General features: G+C 37.4%; 3 protein-coding genes across 4 annotated transcripts; all 3 read left to right on the forward strand.

Annotated features, from left to right (window-relative positions):
- Positions 1 to 573: 573 nt before the first annotated feature.
- LOC306906918 (uncharacterized protein) lies at positions 574 to 3,918 on the forward strand. The gene is made up of 4 exons (XM_079478662.1): positions 574 to 761; positions 2,004 to 2,383; positions 2,467 to 2,535; positions 2,622 to 3,918. The coding sequence occupies exons 2-4, from the start codon at positions 2,056 to 2,058 to the stop codon at positions 2,900 to 2,902; spliced, it is 678 nt and encodes a 225-aa protein (XP_079334788.1). The 5' UTR covers positions 574 to 761; positions 2,004 to 2,055; the 3' UTR covers positions 2,903 to 3,918.
- Positions 3,919 to 4,850: 932 nt separating this feature from the next.
- csad (cysteine sulfinic acid decarboxylase) lies at positions 4,851 to 10,577 on the forward strand. The gene is made up of 15 exons (XM_079478663.1): positions 4,851 to 5,006; positions 5,919 to 6,049; positions 6,145 to 6,271; positions 6,506 to 6,596; positions 6,923 to 7,145; positions 7,235 to 7,314; positions 7,392 to 7,446; positions 7,778 to 7,894; positions 8,065 to 8,129; positions 8,879 to 8,960; positions 9,187 to 9,386; positions 9,561 to 9,612; positions 9,704 to 9,793; positions 9,906 to 10,092; positions 10,424 to 10,577. The coding sequence occupies exons 1-14, from the start codon at positions 4,985 to 4,987 to the stop codon at positions 10,077 to 10,079; spliced, it is 1,509 nt and encodes a 502-aa protein (XP_079334789.1). The 5' UTR covers positions 4,851 to 4,984; the 3' UTR covers positions 10,080 to 10,092; positions 10,424 to 10,577.
- A 657-nt stretch (positions 10,578 to 11,234) lies between these two features.
- On the forward strand, positions 11,235 to 17,193 carry znf740b (zinc finger protein 740b). Of its 2 annotated transcripts, XM_079478664.1 has the most exons (7): positions 11,235 to 11,351; positions 12,470 to 12,622; positions 13,289 to 13,504; positions 13,861 to 13,995; positions 14,118 to 14,247; positions 14,557 to 14,675; positions 15,836 to 17,193. In XM_079478664.1, exons 2-7 carry the CDS (start codon positions 12,578 to 12,580, stop codon positions 16,004 to 16,006), a joined length of 816 nt encoding a protein of 271 aa, XP_079334790.1. In that variant the 5' UTR covers positions 11,235 to 11,351; positions 12,470 to 12,577; the 3' UTR covers positions 16,007 to 17,193. The 2 variants fall into 2 exon arrangements, with proteins under 2 accessions (XP_079334790.1, XP_079334791.1); XM_079478665.1 differs by lacking the exon at positions 12,470 to 12,622 and having other exon boundaries at positions 11,239 to 11,351.
- Positions 17,194 to 18,390: the final 1,197 nt, after the last annotated feature.

Consider the following 18,390-nt stretch of genomic DNA (forward strand, 5'->3'; position numbering starts at 1 on the left):
TTCTCTATAAAAAAGATTCACAGATCACAGCCAATTTTCAGTATGATAGTCAAAATGCTGTCACATGAGAACAGTCTGCAATATTTTCTCTTAATAATAATAATAATAAAGTTCAGATAGCGGACATGAATGTTATATCGATGTGGACACACACACCACACTTACAAAAAAAAACATAACGTACTTCAAATGCATTTTATGAATTGTTTCTAATAGAAAGTACATATTAAAAGATAAACTACGTTAAAGTTAAGAAATAATAGTCAGTGTACTTGTATTTTAATAGCCTGCTAACTAATTTGGCCTACTTTTTCTAGTTTATAAAAGGAAAGTTTTATGTATAGCCTACTGTAGTGTGTAACAGTAGTAAATTTCGCATTGACTAGTTTACAACTGAGACGTAAAGTATATTTCTGAGAGTAGGCCTACAAAAGAGGAAAAGTGAAAGTATGCTTTCTTTTATTTTTAGGTTCAAATAAGTCAAGGCTACTAATACAAATTATTACAGCTTTTGTTTCAGCATGTTAGTGCTAGAAGGCTCCACCTCCTCCAAAGTTTGTGTATTTCATCATTACACACTCAATTATGACTCTGGTCCATAATATCGTATAACATGTCCTCGTGTTATGGGAGTAAATGGCTGATGTAAGGATATATTAACCGTCTCTGTCCGGGTGGGGGCAGCAGTAGCAGCCTTATCAATATCACATTTCATACGGAGGAAGTGCGGATTGAGCTTAAACATTTTCCCTTCATCACAGGTAAACACCCTTTCTTTTATCCTCTATATTAAAAGCACTTGTATTATGATGTAGGGGATTTCTCGTGGGGGTTTTATGAGTATTGTTAAACGCGTGCATCGTATACTTTCAGTTACAGACACATTAAAATATATTTCCAGAAACAATGGGAGGCGCGTTAAATGTAACGTTGGATGTAAAGACGCGTATAAACGTCGCAGTTGTTACAAACAGATCGGATGTGAACGCGCGAATTGCATGTTGCGCATCTATTCATACATGTGCAAGGTCTTTGTTCGTTCCGTTTGGCGGTTCTTCATACAGATGCAATGCAATGCAAGTCAGTGTATTCTTTGACTTTTGAAAAAGAAGAAAAAAGTCTTGAATAATAATGATTTACAGTCATTTTATTTAAAAAGAAAAAAACGAGGCATCTGTGTATGTATATGGAAAGTCACTTGTAGAAAGAGCTCAAACGAGATGCGCTGTACAGTATACCAACATTAATATATATGCATCGTAGAGTATTGTATATGTTTTTGTGCGATCAGGTTGTGTAGTTTATCTTAATGATTAATAGTTATGTATATTTACAATGTGAAAGTGATAGAAACCACCTGCAGTTTGATAAAAACAACATCTTGCCAATGGGTGGGGTTTACACACAAAGATAAGGCTCTTCCTCGAGTTTGCCTTCCTCCACCAATGATGCTTCAGCCGGAACCTCACACCAGCGGGGCTAGTTTTGGTGAGGGAGTGGGTATTTTAAAATAAGGTGATGCCCCACTGCCTTCCCCTCAAGTTTCACATAAAACAAACTTTTCATGCCATGTAGAGAGTTTAATTTTATAAACAAAATTTGGTTTAGCTTAAAAATGCTCACCATTGTCTCATATAGGACATCTTTTTGTGGCCCTTTTCAAATGATTCTATGTAGATGGAAAGCAGGTTAACTGGCACCAAATGTTCAAATTCGTGTTATCTTCATCTAAAAAAATTTAAAATCAAATAATAAACACAGGAAATCTACAAAATACAATGCGTAATATGTAATATTATAGCAAACTTCCGTAAAATTGTTTTCTGACAAATCCGTATTCTAACAAATCTGTACATTAGTGCCATTTGGATTATATGTGAGACTTGAAAAGTAACACCAAATATTCTGATTTTATAAACCTGTTTATTTGTTGAATTAGTTGTTTTTATTTATGTTTAATGACATACCACACAATGTTATTCCTAATGTATGTTTTGCTACAGCCAGACGCCTTCATCCTGAAGACTTCACATCACTGTTCAAGCATAAGATGCAATGGGTGGACCGGTAGATGGCACCAAACTCATTCAGAGTCTAAAGATCGATCTCATAAAAGCCCTGGGTGATGATCCGGATTTTGTCCTGCAGTGCTGCCATACCCTGACAATATTGTCTAATAAGGAGTATAACAATATCAAAGACACTTGCAAGAGATCCGAGCAGATCCGGGATATCCTGGACTATGTGATTAACAAAGATGACAAATGTGCACTGAAATTCCTAAGGCTGCTAAAAAGACATGACATGCAAGAGACATTTCCAGACCTGCGAGGGCTTTTGTCTGATCTGTCAATCAACAAACGAAACATACAAGAATCCACAGGTACAGTATAATTAACGGAGATTCAAAGTGAAGTCAATTTTATAGTTTTATGATTTAAAAAAAAATATATATTCATTGAGCAGAAACGACAACAAAGAGGAAACAGGATCTGATGGAAAACAATGGTTACCAAAAGAAGCCACGCATGACCAGTGAGTCATCTGCAAACACCTGCTTTGCATCATGACTGCCTCTGCAGTATCACTTTTGTTTTGCATAACTTTGCTCTCCTCTGCAGACTCCAGATTGGTGACCGAGAGGGAGATGATGATGGTGGCTCGCTGTATTGGGAACAGCTGGAAGGAGGTGGGCATAACGGCACTAGATATGACCACCATTATACTCCAACAGATAGAAGAGGACAACAGGCCACACACGGAACGTGTTTTTGCCATGTTGCGACGATGGAGCATGCGTGAGAGGGATGAGGCCACGCCGGCCCGTCTCTATGACCTTTTAACCCAAGAGGAGAACGGTGTGGACCCTCTGAAAATTAATTTCCTGATTGGAAGCAGTTGAGACGCTGTGAGCACTAATACAAGTACCAATTTGCATGTGCAAACATGCAACCACACCACTAGAGGGAGCTATGACTGCTAGTCAGTTACAATGGATGTTTACTTATTGTGTTGTAGTTTTTTGTGTTGTTTGTTTTGTAACGGGTATATCAACGTACGATATAAGCTTAAAAGCAACAAGATAAAATATCATGCAGGTGTTTTTAATCTTTGTATTTCAAGCCTAGCTTGGCATTAGCTTACCATATTTGTTTTTCATGTTATGCTTATTTTACATGAGACCAAAAAAAAAACATGTACAGTCTTATTTTTTTAACCATGTTTGCACTAACTGTAGATGAGACATACTCCATTTTTCCTCAGGTGAGCCTGATTTGTACTACGCCGACCCAGTTGTCCAGCTATAATACATTCAACAAAACTGTACATTTCCTTTTTGTGAAAGCTTTTTATCTGAGAACTTGAACTAATTCCGTGTACAGATAAGGAAGGCCTTATGTTTATGACAGAAGTTTAAAAAGATTTATGTTCCAACAGAAACCACTATCTGGCAACGTTGTGGCGACCTTTGGTCTCTCGCGCAAGTATCACGTTGTTTCACCCTGGTGCATTTTCACCCGGGTGGTTCACCCGTGTTGTTCACCCGTGTTCACCCTTGCTTTTCCTGCCAAGCAGGTGATGGGATTTGAGGCGGAGCGTTGTACAATTCCATTGCGCAGGCTAGTTATTAAACAGCATATGGCCTTGTCAGACCTTTTTTTTATTTTGGATTATAAAAGGATTTTTTATTCAACCTGACACGGGTGAATCAATTTCAATGTCAACATGTCTAAATTAATGGAAAAAATATGTGTGGATTCATTCTGTCTTTGTAAATGATATTTTGTCTCATTTCTCTATTTGTATATAATTTATGTTTCTGGTGATGGGATAATTTTATTTTAGAGTAAAAAAATGAAATAAAAAAATATAATCAAATAGTTAATTATTGTCATTAATTGTGATTGTGGTTTGAGGTTAATCGAAAAGAAGGTTTTATTATTCACTTTAGATATTTGTTTGATTAACAGTCTTGTTTATTGTTTTATAAGCTCGGGCTCATAAAATCTGCTTTATGAAGTATATTTAAATGCAGAGAAATGGCTCAGAGAAATCGTGCTGTTGTTACAGTTCGTTTGAAATCATACTTTCATTCGCAGTGTTCAGTTTTGGTTTAGTGGTTTTGAGTATATATTTCTAGTGGAATGGAGAGTTGGCCCATTTCATCATCAAAGGACAAAAAAGTGTATGTTCTTTCTTTTGGTATCATCATGCATTTATAGTCTTAAAAGCATCATTTCTAAGGTACTACATGCTATTAAATCTCCTTATCAACCTAATCCTTATAAGACATTTGCATACAAACTTATACCTATTTCCTTAAGAAAAGGCTTTATAATAGACATCAGATTGCTATTGGTCCATACACTGAACCCTGTGACATTCCATTTCATCTTGTGAGTGAGTGAGTGTGTGTGGGCTCATTGCGCAATGAGACAAACATAGGTGGAATGGATCTATCTCTCTTCATCAGCAAATGTACCTCTAATGTGAACTCGGAACAACACTGCAGAGTTAGGAAGATATTAAATGAGTTATACATTTAGCATAAGTATGATCAGTCTTCTTGGTTGTATGCCAGAATAACCATAATTTTGCCACCTGTCATTTATCCAATGGGATGCAGCACCCTATTAGTTAAACCGGCCAACGCTTGAGAAGCAGGTAAAATGCCTTGTCATGGAAACATTCCAAACATATACATTTAAGAATAATACTGATGTCACTCAAAGTTTAATTTAAATAGCGTAAAACCTACCCAAGTTTATCTGATTTAAGTTAACGATTGATTTTTGTTGACACACCCATATCATTTTAATCCAATTAGACTGTCACTTGAATGACGCTATGCGTGCGCAGGCACATTTAGCCTATATATATATATGCTGGCTTCACATTGAACCACTGGGGTCTAAAGGTATACTGTACGACATCACATGCCATAGAGATTGCATGTGCTAAGAAGAAGGAAAAACACATTACAATGAGTTCATCTGTTTCTAAAGGTGAGAGGTTTTGATTACTTGGTGTTTTAAAGGTATGCATGACGATTTTTAGATGCACTGCTTTCTTGGTTTTGCTGAATCGTGCAGTTTGGCTGTGATGATGCAACACTGTTACTGTTACTGTACAAGTAAGCTCGTGTGAGCGTTCAGAATAGTACACTTAAAAACGGAAAAGTTTGGAAGTTTGGGGTGAGAAAGGTTGCAATCGGTTAAGGAATGACGCACAAAGCATGCATTGTTAAGAGCCAGGAGATGCAACGTGATGCCTTAAGTTTCTCGTATTTAACACAGTTTGGGAAGTGGAAGGACACAGGTCCTCAAGAATATTCAATTCAAAGAATATTTGATACTTAAAACGAGCAAATGTTGGTACCCTATATTTGAGCTAAATCTTATTCTCTCTTTCTGATGGCCATCTTGTACTAGGGTGTCATGTTTCCAGAAAAAAAGCTCAAGTTTGAGGCGTTTATGGCGTTTTCCACATTCAACAGTGTGGCTGGTGGCCTGGTGCCATGGAATTTTTTCAAGGGATAAGTCTCGAGTTGCTAGGCAACGCTGGGCGTAAAAGTTCTTCATAGTCTGGTACTTGATGTACCCAAACTTCAAAACTGGCCACATAACACTAAGACTTAAACATACCTGTTGGACAAGAAACGGATTCGTTGTAGCTATTTTAGAAAAAAAGATGCTTCATTAACATTTGATTTCATCGCGCGATTTGGAATGCGTTGCTTGGCAACCAAACGTGTGGCTAATGGTTCGCCTCCATTGAATTAGTTTAATTCCTTTTATTTCTTTATAAAAACGTGTATTTTTTAAATGTGTCTGTTTTTATTATGTTGCTTTTTTAACGCCTTGATTCTAAGCCATTTATTGGTCTAATTGATAAGAGATGTTCTGTGAATTCCACAGAGTACATGAATGGCCATGTCCACCACGAAGAACCAGATATCTATGAATCAGATGGGACATTGTTCCTTACCGAGGCTTTCAAAGTGATTGTAGAGGAGATACTTCACAAGGGAACTGACATTAAGCAGAAGGTCAAGTCTTTCAACTTTTGTGTATTCTTATCTTATCATGTATCTAAGGTCATAGTGGTTTGGAGACACTCTTTAAACTGTGTGTCTTTCTACAGGTGTGTGAGTGGAGAGAGCCCGATCAATTGAGATCTCTGCTGGACCTGGAGCTCAGAGAACATGGAGAGTCTCATGAACAGTTACTGAAAAGAGTGCAAGATGTGGCGAGATACAGCGTTAAAACTTGTATGATAAGTTCGTTCACACATTCAGATCAGTTATTTAATGATGTGGGATTTCACAAAAAAAATCACATATTCACCCTCGTGTTGTTCGGAACCTGTATATGACTTTTTCTGATGTACAACACAAATGAAGATATTTTGAGGAATGTCTCAGTGGTTTTGTGTCCATATAATGGAAGTAAATGGGGGTTGTTTGGTTCTTCAAAATGCATATGTGGTGTTTTTCTGGTCACAGGTCATCCTCGGTTCTTCAATCAGCTGTTTGCTGGTATGGACTACCATGCATTGACCGGACGACTCCTCACGGAGACCCTCAACACCAGCCAGTACGTCTGGGGTACTTTTTACAGAAGAACTGGGTTTCTCAAAGTTTCTCAGAAGATGATAAATGAGTGTTTTAAAAAAACACTGATGTAACATTTTCAGTGATCTGTTACTCGTTGATGCTGTAGTTTTCCATTAAACTATGCTGTCATGGTAATAGGTAACCTATCTGCACTTAAAGTTATCAGATGGTGCCATATGACAACACACAATGCAACTTGTCTATCGTATAGGCAATTAAAAAAAACATACTTTTGCCTGAAGTGTTCAAATATGCACGTACAATGGCTGATCAATACACAAAATACTCAGTGTGAAGTCATTACAGATATACCTATGAAGTGGCTCCTGTGTTTGTCCTGATGGAGGAGGAGGTGCTTTGCAAGCTTCGCTCTCTGGTTGGATGGTCGGAAGGAGATGGAATATTCTGTCCTGGCGGTTCCGTGTCCAACATGTACGCCATGAACGCAGCACGATACTGGGCCTTTCCCAATGTGAAGACGCAAGGGTTGTGGGCCATACCGCGCCTGGCTATATTTACATCACAGCAAGTAAAGAGACAAGTCTTTTTAAAAGTGTCATTTTTGTGATTTTTGTTACTGTCATTGTTGTAATTCATTATTATCGTTTTTTATCTCAGAGTCATTATTCCATGAAAAAGGCTGCTGCTTTCCTCGGTATTGGGACGGAGAATGTTTTCATTGTGAAGGCGGATGAAAGGTACGGTGGTTCATTTTTCTAGCAGGTGTCACGAGAGCATTGGTTCGCTTCAACATATTCTGCTTCTTACATCACAGGGGCAGCATGATACCAGAAGACCTGGAGGCAAAAATCGTCCAGGCAAAATCCCAAGTAAATATTTGAATTCCCACTATCATTACGGTAAATCGAAGCATTCTGTGTAAGTTTGGACTTTCATAAAACAACCATTTAAAAGCAATAGGCGCAAATAGAAAATTCGGTCATCTTTACTCTCATCTTGTTCCAAACTTTTATGATTTTTTAAGCTGTGGAAACACAAAGAGTCTATATTCTGTAAGCCACAGCTGAATGAAACTCACACTGATTTGGAACAACGTGAGGCCGAATAAATGATGACAGAAGTTACATTTTTGTCTGAATTATTTCTTTAAGTATCGAAAGGTCAAAGGTTAACAGTGTTTTTCTATCGTCTCTCTCTCAGGATGCTGTTCCATTTTTTGTCAATGCCACAGCAGGTACCACAGTTCAGGGTGCCTTCGATCCACTGAACCATATCGCCGACATATGCGAAAGGAACGGCATCTGGATGCATGTAGACGTACGTATAGCACAGATAGCTTATGTAACAATTACGCAATACAGCCACAAGTCACTGCTTGTCTATCCCTAAATGTTCACGCCTCAAGTCTATAGGTATTCTGTTGATTGCACTTAAAATGTTCAATTTTTGGATCATTTGGATCCCATTCTCTCCTCTCTCATTTGCAGGCGGCATGGGGCGGAAGCGTGCTGTTCTCCAAAAAACACAGACATCTGGTCTCTGGGCTAGACAGGTTAGAACTCTATGCAATATGAGCTGACAGAACAAGCTTGTAGGAAAATGTGTTTAGTAAGCTCATTCTGAGCAAAATCTAGAACCGTGTTTTGCAATGTGACTGAACCTTTTACAATGGCGTACCCCTCCAAACAACACACATCTATCTGTGTAACCCCTCTATTTAGACAATTTAGACTAACAAACATAGACTAAAGCTGTATATAATATATTCATTTCGGCCAGAGAATCTTAACCTTTTTTTTCAATATAGGAAGGCCCACCAACTCCCCTTTTTTACCCGATGTAATCTAGAACTTTGCATAACTAAAGGACGTGTATCCATAGTAAAAAGAACTAAGAACACTAAGAAATATCTTTAGTTCTTATTCTTTATTCAAATAATTTGAAGTTGTCTTGAGGTTGTTATTTGGGTTGTCAAGAGGTTTTCTTGGAAGTTTGTTGAAAGGGCGGGTCCCCCAAAATTCTGTCATCATTTACTTACCCTCGAGTTGTTCCAAATCTATATACATTTCTTTGTTCTGATGAACACAAAGATATTTGGAAGAATACTTGTAACCAAAGAGTTCTTGGCCACCATTGAATACAATAGTAGTCTGAGTTTTTTTCGTCTTTGAGAAGTACACAAACATCAATCCAGCCCTAAATTAAGAAATATATATGCCAGTTTGAGAACTACTGTCCTACAGGGCAGAATGGAGCATCTTTGACTCTAAAAACAGTTTGTATTTATTTTATTATTTTCAGAGCCAACTCCGTAACCTGGAACCCCCACAAAATGCTTCTAGCTGGATTGCAGTGCTCTGTGGTTTTGTTCAGAGATATCACGGTCAGAACACTTGTTAAATGTAGCACTTTATTGTCTTTTTATGACGAAACTAGTCTACTACACTTTGCACATAACGCTTTATCATTCATCTATTATTTTCACTAACTCATCCAAAAGATGAAGTATATTCACTTGGCTATAGATAAATACTTCACACGCACTGTAGTACAAAGCAATGCTTCTGTTTCTATGAATACAATCACAGATTTGTCATTTTATCCTCTAGAATCTGCTGATGAACTGTCACAGTGCCAAAGCAACTTACTTGTTCCAGCAAGATAAATTCTACGATACAAGCCTAGACACAGGAGACAAATCTATCCAGTGTGGGCGAAAGGTGGATTGTTTGAAGCTGTGGTTGATGTGGAAGGCAATTGGATCGCATGGGCTTGCAGAACGTGTCGACAATGCCTTTTCACTCGCAAGGTATTGATGCATCTGAAGGCTATTGATGTTGATGATGTCATTATAAAGTCAGCTCAGTTTTTAAATGTTGCATTTTGTTATTTTAATTATTCAGTATATAATTGTATATAAATATTAGTTATTTTACATTGTGGAATGTGTGGGAAATGAGTTCTTTATTCATGTGTACACCAGGTATTTAGTAGAAGAAATGGAGAAGAGGACAAATTTTCAGCTGGTCTCTAAGGTAATGTACTGTATAGAAACCTTAAAAAACATGTACGTTTAAATCAGTATAATGGTTCTAGATTTATATATGGATCATGTTTTGATAACAGAGGCAGTTTGTGAACGTATGCTTCTGGTATGTACCACCCAGTCTCAGAGGGAAAGAGAACAGCCCAGATTTCCAGGAAAGACTATCAAAGGTCGGTTATGTGATAATGTACCCGAATGAGCAATTTAATTTCACAAGATTTAATATCTAACAGAACTTTTGAGGTCAGAAATTCTAATGATAATACCGAACTATACCACCAGGTGGCACCAACTATCAAAGAAAGAATGATGAAATGTGGAACAATGATGGTGGGCTACCAGCCCATGGAGGGATATGTCAACTTCTTCCGGATGGTTGTTGTTTCTCCACGGTTAACCACCAAAGACATGGATTTCTTTCTAGATGAGATAGAGAGATTAGGCAATGACCTGTAATTCCTTTGAAAATGTATGTTGTCAGCAGACCAAAACAGCCCCTCTTATTGTAGCTATTTTACATCCACTTTTACAATAAGCAATTTTCAAAACATTTATAAAAGAAACATTAAGAACCCACAGAGCAAATTTTATTTTAAATTATAGTTTACTCCGATATATGTAGGTCACAGACAGAACTAAAGGTTTAGTACATCACTATACTGTATATGATTATAAGTTTTTCTGTTTCCTTTTCAATAATGCACAATATAATCTGCTGTGTTTTTAAATATAGGACATGTTCTTGAAGTGGTTGATAAAGTGAATTAATCTAAGGTTCTTACTCGCATTTAATTCTTTAGAGTTAAAGACGACTCCCTAATGAAATAGACTGCCCAATCCATTCAAGCACACGCCCCCTCTCCAAGTCTCCTCCCTCTACATGATGGGCAGAAACTGTTTCTCATAAAGGCTTGTTTTATTTATTAAAAATATTCTGGCTGGTTTCCCCCCTTCATATTTGCCCCGGGGTAATTTCTTTAGACACTTTTTTATGATACCTGTCTGGTAATAGGGACATTTTATACATGTAATTTCAATTGATATTTAAAAAGATTACAGCACCTTACAGTATTATGTTTATTTGTTTAAGTATTAAGTTTGTTTGTTGGTGCAGAACAGTGCATTAGCCATTGACAATCCTAAGAATGTTTGCCAACTGTTTTATTTTGTATTTTTATCAACAATTTAAAACAGATATTTTATAAATCAGTTGAAATTAAGAATTGTATTGTGAAATTCTGCATTATGACTGTCATTTTGTTGAACACATTGGTTGCATGATGTTGTGTCATTCGAAAGCCTTTGTAAAAGGTTCTTACCTAGACTTTAGGTCAATTTATATGCTAAAAAAATATTTTCATTTATCTTAAAGATTAAAGATCAATGGGACTTAACCAACGTGTTTCAAAAACATTGTTTATTATGTAACGTTTTCCCAAAGGCATACTAAAAGTCAGACTTCACGCCTCCGTTAGATTTCCAGAAAGCATCTGATTTATTCTATTTAATCTATTTCAATATTCACTCATAACATTTGAACACGTTGGATTGTGGAACACGGACTTTATTTACGCCGGAAGCGACCCGTAATTTGCTCCTTGTGTGGCGGTCACGTGACGGACGCTCTCCCTAGAGGGCACTTCCGGTAACGTTTCCTGTGTTTGTAAACTGAAAAAATTGCAAGTGCGACAAAACAATATTGCAGAATTATAAAAGAGGAAGAGGAAGGTAAACCAAGTGCACACACGCGGAGCTTTAATTTGATTTATGACGGCGTAACACATAATATTCATTTAAAAATGCATCGCGATGTGAAGTTAAATAGACGGTGAACTCACGCCCTGTTGTGCTGTATAGGATGAATGGATGGAAAAGGCTTTACATGAGTAATGTTATTGCAGATTAGATAGGAGAGGAATGCATTTAATTCCGCTTCTTAGATCTAAATGTATGCACTGTGTTGCTTTTAGTACTTGCTTTGGTATACGTGCCGTTTATATCAGCACATCAGGCTGCAAGCCAATTGTATGAACAGACTGATGAAATGATAATGGTGTTTATTAGATATAATCAAATCTACTTCTTGTAAAAGTTTGCTTTATCTTGTTACTTGGGCTTGCGTTCTGTCTGCTGTGTGATAAGAATGATGCAATTTCTAAAATATATGTAAACTGCCTGAAGAATGATTGGTGGCCAAAAGTTTTAGTGTTGTAGATTACAATACAGTTTGCAATATGCAATATGCACTCTCTCATTTTGTCTTTTTATTTATACGCAATTTTTTGTACATCAACTACATCCTTTTTGTACTGCAATGTATTGTCATGCTGCATGGTCTGCATGTTTTCCATAATTGATCTTTTACATTAAACTGGAAAAACAGTCCTGAAATTTAAAGTAAAACAGGATAAGGCATTTAATGGAAGAAAACAGGGGGGTGGTGGGTAAAAAATATATATTTTTGTGTTCTAGTGAATTCCAAAACCATAACATGATCCAAATTAACAGTGCATATATAAATGCTTGAATGTGTTTTTACAAATGTTTTTGTGTGACCGAACCTGTGAGAAACCATTCCATTCAGTTACCATTTTGAACAGATTTGTTTCCAGACGGCTGGAAATGTGATTAACCAATTACTCAAGCCAAACTGAATGGCTTAAAAACACATTCCATTAAGCCTTAATAACCTGAGGTTTGGCAATAAAGGCTAAAAAAAGTCTGATTCCAGCGGATAAACGCTTTGATTTGTCCTCGGTCTGATAGTGGTGTGCTGCATATGTGGCGGAGATGGAAAGACAGATTGATATTACCCTGGCTTTATATACCACCCCTTCTGTTTCTAGGCTTGGGCCCCCTGATGATTGGGGCTTGTGTGGTCTCTTAACATTGTTCCAGCCCAGAGCGAAGTTCTCTGTCCCCCAAAACACACACACACACACTGTCACACTGCGATGTCACATCTTTCCAACAGCTCAGTGCGAGATCAGATGAAATGGGTCAGTGTTTGTTATTCCCTCTTTCAGTTGGATTTTCCCTACATTCATTTTTTTTAAGTTTCCATTTTATTTTTATTTAGCTCTGCTGTTTTAACCGATTATAAACCATTTCCACTATTTCAACTTCTCTCTGTGATAACAGAACTTAGATAAATTGTTTAAAGAATTGACATAAATGCGATTTACATTCATTACATTCATGCACTTAGCAGATGTTTTTAACCAAATCGTCTTGCAAATGTGAGAGAGCATTCAACATTTTGCTTTGGCGAGACCAAATGCACCAACTTTTTTCTTGCGACACTAAACGAAACTGCAGATGGCACAAGCAGATTCAGCTCGACTTTCCTCATTTGATCAATGTCTGTCTGGTAGTCAGAAGCAAATGTATAGTACAATGCAATGTAAGTCGCTTTGGATAAAAGCATCTGCCAAATGCGTAAATGTAAATGTATGAGCAATTAATTTGTAGTGTTCCAAAAAACAATAAAGCAAAGTAAATAGACAAATCTTATTTGTCCATTTTGGTCCCAAATTGAAAGTTAAATCTCAAATCTGTCAGATTGGTGGTCTGCACAAGAGTTGCCTTGGGAAACGTTGGTGCTTTACTCTTAATAAACACTGTTTGTTTGTTTATTTGTTATTTGTTGTCATGCTTGTACACAGGCTGGGTTGCTGGGCTGTGAAGCGGTGCTGTCCAGCATGGCGCTCATGCAGGCCGGCTGCATGCCCAACCACAGGAAGATGGGCTCTCATCTGGGCCATGGACAGAGAGAAAACAATCACAGCCACAATCACAACAACAATCACAACCATAACCAGGACACCCAAAACCAACATGGCCACATGGTGCTACCTTCAGGAGTAAGCTGCCCACCACTGGTAAGAAAAAAAAAGATATTCATCATGTGAAGCCATTCAGATCCCTTGAGTACTGTTCACACTTGATTCATTTTAGGGATTTGAAAGCGGATTACAAAACGTTGGGTTTGAAGTGAACTGAGACCTTGTCAGGTAGTGGTCTGAATGCAATGCCCACTTTTACAGTTTGGGGTTTGAAATCTTTACTTCGTGCACTTTTTGTTTGTCTGAGTTTGTTTCTTTCTAAGAGGAATCGGGTCTACAACACTTTCTGTGATTACTGTGGTGATTACTAAGGGTTTATGCCAGTTAGCCTTGAATTTTGTAAAATGATTCGCTTTCTAACCCATAACCATAATTTCCCCGTTTCTCATCAGCTCATCCGCAAAGACGGGGAATTTCACTCGTCCCGGCTCTTGGATGAAAAAGACATGCAGGCCAGCCAAAACGTCCAGCCAAAGAAGAAGAACAGGAAGTCAGGGCTTCCCTCCAAAATGAGAGAAAAACCTCAGGCAAGGGCTCAGTCTGTTCAATCATTTATCCTGCGGGTTGGTCTGTTTATGACATTTACTAATGCCGCTCATATTAATGTCCCGACTAAATGCGCATGATCTGTTATCTTGTGTATGAGTAGATGGAGATGCCTGATGTGAACGACGATAACTTGCTCAGCTCTCAAGTGCAAAAGAACTTTATCTGTGAGCACTGCTACAGCGCCTTCCGCAGCAGCTACCATCTGAAACGACACATTCTTACCCATACGGGTACGCCATGAACGTTTTTATTCTCTCGAAGATGTATTTTACCACTCAGAGATGTGGCTTTGTGGTTAGGCACACACTCTTTAAAGGAGTAGTTCACTTCAGTTTTTATTCCTACTATAGAAAGTAAAAAGCGACTTAATTTGAGGAGAACTACTCCTTTAAACATTCGTCTTGTGGGCGATGCAGGTTCAAGTACAGCACATGTCCCGATCTTATTTCTTGTTTCCTGTTAATTAAATGCATGAAAGAGCGGAAGCTTTTATGTACGAAAATTTTGATTAAAAAAAACTAATTGGGGTTTGTGTTTAGGGGAGAAGCCATTTGGATGTGATATGTGTGACATGAGGTTTATACAGCGTTATCACCTGGAGAGACACAAGCGCGTTCACAGCGGCGAGAAGCCTTATCAGTGCGACCGCTGCCATCAGGTGAGATAAGACACACACTTACTACATTTATAATTGTTTTTGATGCTTTTAAAAGTATTTCAAGGTACATCCACTTTCTCCTGTCATCTTTTACTCACAAGGACATTAAAACGATAATCTTTTTCACACTGTCACATGTCTCTTTATGACGTGTGTCATGTCTTCAATGTTAAATAAAAATTGTATCCTATCTTATCCAATAACACAAGGGGAAGATGTTTGGGAAAGTTGTTTGAAACAATTATTTATTACAAGTTTCTCAATGACATCTGGTGACGATAGATACTGCCACAGAAAAGATTAAGAGACTGTTTCAAAATTATTTTAGTTTTGTATTAACTATTTATAGGTATGTGGTTAGGTAAACTTATCATTTTTGTTTAATTCTTTGAACTACTAGCAATATTTCTCCCGAATATCTTTAAATTTTTTAGCCTTAATTTGTACAGTAATAGTGAGGGGACAGGAAACGAAGTGGGTGAGAGATGGGGTGGGATGGGGAAAGGACCACAAGCCGGGACTCGAACTCGGGTCCCTTGGGGCGCAACAGCACACACACAATTCAATACAATATTTGTATTTAAATTCAGGACAATCGGCTCCGAATATTTCTCCTGAATTTAAAATAAAAATATTGTTTCTATTTGCATTTATTTGCCGAATAGAAACAATAAAAAAGATACTCTGTATTAATTCAGACTTTAAACAATGCAAAGAAAACAAGTTTATATTCACTTATAAGCAATACAACAGTAATATTCGTACATGTATTTAGGAAAAGTTCAAAAACCTAGAATTTGTAACAGTGTTTTCATGAGTCATGCTGTCAGTCACATTGATGACTTTATGCCACTCCTAAGGTTCAGTTTTGTTGAAATTCAACAGATATTGGACTTGAATGGCCTCAATACATCTACAGTACAAATGCTGATTAAAAAATAAATTGGAATGGTCTCTTAATTTCTGTGGCCGTATAGTGATGAAATTACACACTTGTAAAACTTTTACTTTAAGTGTGACATAATCTTACAGGTGCCCCTTTACCATGAGAACGCATAACAATCTTAGATTGTGTTACTTTATCAAAAGTGGTTGAATCAAAAGTCACTTCACCGCACGAACGCTTCCAAACATAATCATCTAAACCCCTTTTGTCACAGAACTTTTCCAGAACCGACCGGTTACTACGACATCGGCGTTTGTGTGCCGTGGGCGTCCCAAAAGAGGAGAACCAGCCGTGCTGCGAGGGACGGCCGTATTCTCAGGACCCCTCCCAGCACACGGCTGCCTGGACCCCACTGCAGACAAACAACAGCAGGCTGGCGGTGTGACGACCATCTGAACGCTTATACAGCAAACAAAATGGACTCGCTGCGGCCAACATGCAGTTTGGCACCAGAACTGACTTGAGCTTTTAAACTCGAATGACTCACCAACAGTGAAATCTTTTATACTGTTAGACTCTGGGAAGCAACATATTTTGTACTTTTAATCTTCGTAGATGGTACTGTCATCAGCAGGTGGGTTAGTTCTTCATCCAGTCCAGGCAATAATGTCCTCTGGCTTAAGAATTACTTCCTTTTGTAGTTCCTGTGTAACAATGTTTTTGGGGGATTACGGCGTAACGACCTGAGAACGTATAACCTAATTCACAAACTCATACATTGTCGCACAAAGACTTTTCTCTCCAATTTGTTAGACGTAGAGACAGTAGATGCATCCTGATAGAATACATTCTCTTGGTGTGTTCGTGAATGAATCGTTTTTTCTGTTATTTCAAGAGATTATTCTCATTAAATACTGTGATAAAAGCTTGTGAACATTGACAGTTTTACATCGGCCTAATGGTTTTAGGAGAGACATCTGGAGCTTACTTCTTACGGTATCCACAGGAGAGCTTGTTTTTTCATTATGGTGTTAAGCCTCCACATTTGTCAAACTTTTAATGTTAGCCTTTCGGTTAATATGAACACTGACTTTTTATTGAGTATTAGAGAATCAATTAGACATTTCAACACAGTATGATGTGAAGTTTGCAGTATGATGTGGCAATTCTGTTGGCATCTCAGTTTCACTTAAGCCACTGGATTGACGAAGCCGAGCCAAGAATCACATTAAAACCTTTTAACAGGTTGTACAGTTCGTAGAGAGACATGATTATATCAAAACTTTTCACAGAGGTCTCGCGTTTCATTTTGCCCTTGAACACAGTTTTTCACGGCTGAGCTTGATTTAATATATTTTTTCAGCATTTTTAATTATTTAAGTAGAAACTGTAGTTGGGACTAGACTGCTGCCACTGTTTAATGTAGTGGTTCCTTGTTTTTTTACCTAAATTTGAATGCATGTCCCTTTCGTTGAATGTATACTGTAAAATATTACTTGTAATTGTTTTAAACAATGAAAACATTTTTTGTAAGAAAAAACTCCCTGCTTGGTATTTTTTTACCATTCACAAACAACTAAACTTTATTCTTATCCTGATAAGGCACCGTGTAGAAAATAAATTTTCTTTTCTAAAAACAAGGCTTCTATTTTTCTCCATGCATGCTGTACATTTAGTATAGAAATGCGTTCTGTCCTTTTTGATTTCCACTTTAACTGGTGGAGCATGACATCAACAAAGCCAGGTCAGGGGAACGACTCCCGTGGAACATGCATAGTAAAAAAATATATAGAGTTTATCTTGCATATGCTGTGAGTCTCTTAAGATGAAAGCATCTGCCAAATGCATTAAACGTGAACTGATTTTTGTCAGAAACACATGCCTACCAGCAGATGGCGTAAGCAACCAGCTTTCAACAGTATCTTTAAAAGATAATTTGCCAAAGATCATTCTTGATCTTTATGTAAGTTTCCAGAATGCACAACCGTCTTTACACTGTTTGTATAACATAGCGTCTTCTGCGGGATCCATTAGAGAACACATAAACATGTCTGTTGTCAAAATCTTTGCTTTAATACAATTTTTTGACCACATGCAATTTTTACTTTCAAAAATAATTCATGAGTTATTATTTGATGTGAGGGATACTTAACCCAAAAGTTTTTCCAAATTAGTATACATTCCATAGTTGGAAAAATGACTTTATCTTTATTTTCTTTTGAACACAAAAGAAGACATTTTGAAGAATGTAGGACAGCAAACAGTCCTGGGGCACTTTTGACAACCGTCAAATATTTTCCTACTATGGTAGTCAATGGGGGAAAAATCTGTCTGGTTATAAGCATTCTTTCGAAAATATGTCTGTGTGTTCATCAAAACAAAGAAATGTATACAGATTTGGAACAACATTTCGAAGGTGAGGAAATGATTATTGGGTGAAGTATCCATTTAAGCAAAATTACACCACAATAGGAAAAACTATTTAACCAGTCAATGTAAAACCAAGGTGTTATTGGGACGGACAATGCCTGTTTTGTAAAAGAGAGTTTCATATATTGTTTATATATGTCCTATTTTCGCTCATCTCATGTTCCTCCTCAACACAGACATTTTCCACCGTTTACTTTGGGTTACTGCTGTATATTTGTCAGCGTTTTAAAGAACGATCCACAATAGTAGCAGCTATAATTCAGCAGTCAGTGTAGTATAGAAATATGTCTTGGAATGGATTTGTATTGGAAAGGAGAGATTAAAACCGCTGAGATCTGATATTTCCAACAGAAGTGCAAGAGAAACGCAGCTCAAACCGCATTACCAGCTAAAGGAGAC

Source organism: Barbatula barbatula, assembly GCF_947034865.1.
Source record: "Barbatula barbatula genome assembly, chromosome: 17".
Lineage (NCBI taxonomy): Eukaryota > Metazoa > Chordata > Actinopteri > Cypriniformes > Nemacheilidae > Barbatula > Barbatula barbatula.